Here is a 5,590-nt window from a genome sequence, read left to right on the forward strand (position 1 = left end):
GCCCTCTTAGCCATTCTTCTCTGCATCGTCACCATCCTGGGTACATTTACACTCATCTCTTATCTCACTTGTTTTTCTTCTTTCTATTACAAAGATATCCATGCATGGTCAACGACTCAGCCCTCAGTGTTTTCCTTTTTTTAAGAAATTTTTAAAAAGCAAACGCCTCATTTAATCAAGCCCAGCAAAACAGATTATGCAGGTTTCATGACCTGACAGAAGCGTGTTATATTAATGATACATGTGAACATTTTAAATCCTTTCTTTGAGGAAAGGCTTTTCTCAGTAATTTCCCAAGTGGAGACTCTATATATTTTATTCACCATCCTAGGATCCTTTAAGTGGTCTGGTTGTATAAATAACCCAGGTACTGAACACTGTAAATAAGAGCATGTAAGAGAGTCGCTTAGCTCCATATTTTCATTGTCATTGTTAGTTAGTGTACTATATATAATGAGGGAAAAAGATCCAAAATCTGTCACTGGGGCAGTACCCAGTACATATTTTTGTCTTATTTACCACTTTTGGGCACATATTAGTACCTTAAAGTGTATTATTATTATTGTAAGTACTTATTAGTAAAATGTAAAAAGGTATCACCTTAGTGACAGACTACCTTTTTTCCCTGAAAGTGTGAGAGGACATTTTGCTTGCGTCTCTACACCTTTTCCAAAGTAGAGGTTTGTGCTTGCATTTCTAGATGTGAGAAACAAGACAAGAGTGATGGCAATTAAGACAAGCCACTGATCTGCAGTCACACCATCAGACAGGCGAAAAGTGTTGAAGTATTCTGAAGTTCACAGACCCCTGTGCTAATAAGAGACTTCCTTTTCAACACCACCTTTCTTTATTTTCCACTGGTTTTATTTCGTTCATTTGTTTATTTCTAGATGAACGAACGGTGTTTGAAACTTGTGTTGTCAATCAAAATTTATAATGAGTTTACATTACAGAAATAAACCAGGAAGATGTTAAAGAAAGAAAGAAAGAAAGAAAGAAAAGCTATTTTGATATTGTGTCTATTTCTTTCATCTTCTTAGTCATCGTCATCCTCATTGTGTTGCGGAGGCGCTATCAGAAGGAAATTTTGGTTACCAAGTCTTCTGGCGAGATCCACGAGCAGCTTGTGAGTTATGACAAAGAAAGAAAGAAAGAAAAGCTATTTTGATATTGTGTCTATTTCTTTCATCTTCTTAGTCATCGTCATCCTCATTGTGTTGCGGAGGCGCTATCAGAAGGAAATTTTGGTTACCAAGTCTTCTGGCGAGATCCACGAGCAGCTTGTGAGTTATGACGAGGAAGGCGGTGGAGAAATGGACACAAACGGTTATGACGTCTCCATCCTGTCCTCTGCTTGTCACGACAGCAGCTTTCGGCCCAGCACGGGGCCTTCGCTGTACGCCGTGGTGAAGAAACCCTCTGCTTGTAAGGGTGACATGGCCATGATGATCGAGGTGAAGAAGGATGAGGCCGACCATGACCGTGATGGGATTCCCTACGATACTTTACACATCTACGGCTGCGAGGGATCTGAATCCCTGTCCGGTTCCCTCAGCTCTTTGGACTCATCTTCCAGTGGGTCCAATCTGGACTATGACTTCTTGCATGAGTGGGGACCTCGTTTCAGGACCCTGGCTCAGCTCTACGGAGTAGATGGCTCGGACTCTGATAGCTCCGACTGATCCTACTGAAGGCCTGGGTTATCAGGTAGTCATCGTCCTAGGAGGACACATCAGCACGATGGAGACTGCTGTCTTCTCTTCATGGGACTTTTTGTAAGGGTCCCTTTAAGAAAGGGATTAACAAGTGTCAATATTTGTTTCCTTCATGCATTGTTATGACATTATGATGAGCACTAATGTATTTGGAATTTTCATAGAATAAGTGTATGTTAGTAGAAAAACTTGTCTTGGTTTTTTCAGACTGGTTTTGTCCAGGTGGGTTTTGTATAAAACAGCATTGGACACTGGTTGGACAAACTCTCTGGTTTATCCTTACAGCAAATCTGCTTTCATTTTTTTACGCAAAATATCTTTGTGAAGGATTTTTGTTTTCTTCTTGTGTATATTGTATTACTCAACCCAGTCTCATGAGAAAACATAATTATTTTACGTTTTGGCAACTCTGTGGTAAATCCTTATGAATTTGTACCATTAGATTCATACGAAAATGTTACCCACCCCTGAATCTAACCAGTAACATAAAACTGAGATTATACAAATAATATGAATTTGCAACCAAACTTAAAAGTTAAAAGTAGCAATGAGACTGTGTTGTTCTTAATATTTATTACATTGTTTTTCACATCTTGTTTTCCTATAAAAATCCTCAGTTTGCCAGTTTATGCTTTTTTCTAGACTCATAGTCAGTGTAATTGCAGAGCCAGCATTGTTCAGCAGACTCTTCTCATCAGGAAAACTACTGTATTGCCATGGGAGCAACAAAGGAAGTGGTGATAACTGTACTTTGAAAGAATTAAAGGCTACTCCAAGTTTATTTGACAGGAATCATCAGCACATCGATTGTTATGAGTAAAGCCCAAATCTCAAAGGTCCACCATTATAAGGCAATTGCAGACGTCTCAGGAAACATGCAGTGAGTTGTATGCCTGTTGAAATGTGAGAAGTGATCTGAATAACTGTATTACCAAGTGAATTATAAGTGTGGCTATATATTTAACAGTGCCATTTAACTTGTTAAATATTTTGATGATAGTTAAAACCAAAATATGTAGCAGGCCAGCCAGTGTCTTGACAATATTGTTTGTCTTTCATTCAAGACTAAATAGACAAGAGGATCTCCTTTCATTGAAAAATTTGTAGACCATCTTTATACATTAAATATTTACCTTTGTGCACAAACTCTACCGTTTCCCCCATTAACCATGGACACAATATGTGGAAGCCACCTTCTCCCTTTCCTGTAGGGAATTACACTGCAAGCACTCTTCTCCCGTCTAGTTTAACATGATCAGCTCCGTCACTGAAATGTCAACTTCCTGTCTGTGTGAGCACAAGGAAACGCACTTCCTTATCTTTTAAGTGAAGGAACAGATTGAAACCGTTTTCCTGTTTTCTCGTCTTGGAGGGATAAAGAAAGAAAAGTTAGGGGAGCAGGAAAATGTTAAAGAACAATATAAATCAAGCTGTCTTGATCACAAAGGCATTGTCCTTCAAGACAAATGGTGCTGCTCTTGAATGTTTCTTTTTGTTTTTCACCATACAATTTAGTCAGTTTTCATCTTTTTTTTTAATTTTAGAGAAATTTCTTATAATTCTTATGTGTTATTCTGGTTGTAGAATTAGATATTCAATCACTAGAGTATGTAACTACTGGGCAAAGACTATTACAGTAAATGAAAATCAGATAGACTGCACATCTTCCCATGAATTCCCAAAGTTGAAGAAAAACTGGAACCGTAACTAAAATGACCTTCAGTTGATAGCCTATGTGATTGTTCATTATTGTTATCATATTTCCTGTAGGTATGTATGCTTTGAATTATCGATTATTGACATTATGGCCAGTTTAAAGTGTATAGTGTGTTGAATGAACATTTTTCTTCAAGTGTCTGAGATTTGTTGGGAAGGTCCATTAGATGTCAGTGTTGGGCAGTCAGACTAAACATTTCAGTATGTGGTTCTTGTCTGTGTTACAGTCTGGTGTTAAGAAGGACAAAAAATATGTGCCTTGTTTCTATTGTTAAAAATATTCTTTTTGTTTTCTGTTTTGAAACTGCCAATTTTGTATTTGAATAATAAACTTCCATACAATAGTTTAAGTGTCCTTAATATAAAATCAATTGTAGAAAAACATAAAGTTTAATGACAAAATGTCTTCGACTGAACAGTGTGTGTGTGAAGGCAGAAGAGTGTCAGTGTCTCATTAAACCGATGTTGTATGGGTAGCAGAGGGTACCTTAAGGTGAAGTTCACAATGTCTGTTGTTTATCGCACAGACAAACAGATCACACAGATAGCGGCATGTTAGCAGAAATTCCACAGTGATGTCACGACTAACACATCTGTGAGACACCCAGCTGGGACTTCCTGAGGCTGTAGACACAGCCATTCATAGTATATACAACATAATGGCTTTCTTACAATGAACACAGAGATAATGCAACATAATAGAGGAAAAATCATCAAATACATATTCATCTAAATAAATCACACTCGTGATTTATCATAACCATTTTTTTATTTATTTTGTGTGTGTGTATAACCCATGCTGTCTTGTATAACCCAGTACCTATTACTATCTTCAGTAGCCTTAGTTACACTACCGTTCAAGAGTTCTTCTTTGGAAAAAGTATTTTATGTTCGCCAAGTCTGCATTTATTTGTTTAACACGTGTCATTCAATACATTTAAATTTTTTACCACAAAAAATGGTAACATTTCAATGAAGTTTTCATGAATTCATTGACATTATGTAATGTGTTGGATATTATTAACTAATAATGTGCATATATTGCAGCATATTATTCTAGGTTAAGTATCATTTATAAACATTTATATTAAACATATAAAAAACATATACAAACAGAACCGTTTAAATGTTGGTGGCCGGTATGATTTTTTAATGTTTTGAAAGAAGTATTTTATGCTTACCAAAGCTGCATTTATTTAATTACATATGCAGTAAAAAAAAAATTTAAATAACTGTTTTCCATTTTAATATATTTAAAACGTCTCTAGGTTACGTATGTAACCATGGTTCCCCGAGGGAACGAGACGCTGCGTCGAGATTCGCTTTGGGAACGCCCCCTGCGTGACCACGTTCTGAAGCACGTGTCTAATCCGTCCAATGGAGCTGCGAGACGTCAGCAGCGGGTGACGTCAGCACCAGAAAGCATAAAAGGCGCATCCGGCCAGGCGCCACCCAGCTTAGATGAAGTAGCGCCTGCAGGGATGCAGGGAGTATGGCCAAGAGACGCAGCGTCTCATTCCCTCGGGGAACCTTGGTTACATACGTAACCTAGAGACGTTTCCCTTCAGGAACTCGAGCTGCGTCGAGATTCGCTTTGGGAACGAGAATACCAACTGCGCCATACTACCAAGTCCCTGCCTGTGTGTGTATCTTATGAGCACATCACGAAGAGAGAACTTGGGAACCTGGGGTAGATGCCAGGTGTAAGTTGTAAAAGCGGACAAAAGTGTGCGGAGTCGCCCCGACCCCCGTTCTTTTTGCGGAGGGGCGCGGGTTGCAACGCTCTGTTTTTGTGACTGGCGATATGAGGAGCCTGACGGCTGGGGCTGCTCCCGCTCAGCAGCCCCCTGGGCCTGGAAGCGGCGAGGGAGGAACCGTTGAAACGCCGCCGCTTGCTTCCTCGCCTCCTGGAACCTCTCGACGACAGTGTTAACTGCGTCGCCGAAAAGGCCAGCAGGCGAAAGTGGGGCGTCTAGGAGGAAGGATCTGTCCTTATCCTGCATATCAGACAGATTCAACCACAGATGCCGCTCCGTGGCCACCATTGCTCGCCGCTTGCTTCCTCGCCTCCTGGAACCTCTCGACGACAGTGTTAACTGCGTCGCCGAAAAGGCCAGCGGGCGAAAGCGGGGCGTCTAGGAGGAAGGATCTGTCCTTAT

The 5,590-nt window shown here is 39.9% G+C and overlaps 1 protein-coding gene across 2 annotated transcripts in view; it reads left to right on the forward strand.

Annotated features, from left to right (window-relative positions):
* LOC107564636 (cadherin-5-like) overlaps nt 1–3,094 on the forward strand; it is a 14,419-nt gene extending 11,325 nt beyond the window's left edge. The window contains exon 13 of one of the 2 annotated variants that reach the window (XM_016249763.1): nt 1,694–3,094. Coding sequence is in view for 1 of the 2 variants with exons in the window: in XM_016249764.1 (XP_016105250.1) it covers nt 1,198–1,682 (485 nt within the window). In the remaining variant the exon portion in view is untranslated. Of the gene's footprint in view, nt 1–1,197 lie in introns of both variants that reach the window. The other variant, XM_016249764.1, reaches the window with a different exon arrangement.
* The last annotated feature ends 2,496 nt before the right edge of the window (nt 3,095–5,590 follow it).

Source organism: Sinocyclocheilus grahami, unplaced genomic scaffold (assembly GCF_001515645.1).
Source record: "Sinocyclocheilus grahami isolate Dianchi unplaced genomic scaffold, SAMN03320097.WGS_v1.1 scaffold952.1, whole genome shotgun sequence".
Lineage (NCBI taxonomy): Eukaryota > Metazoa > Chordata > Actinopteri > Cypriniformes > Cyprinidae > Sinocyclocheilus > Sinocyclocheilus grahami.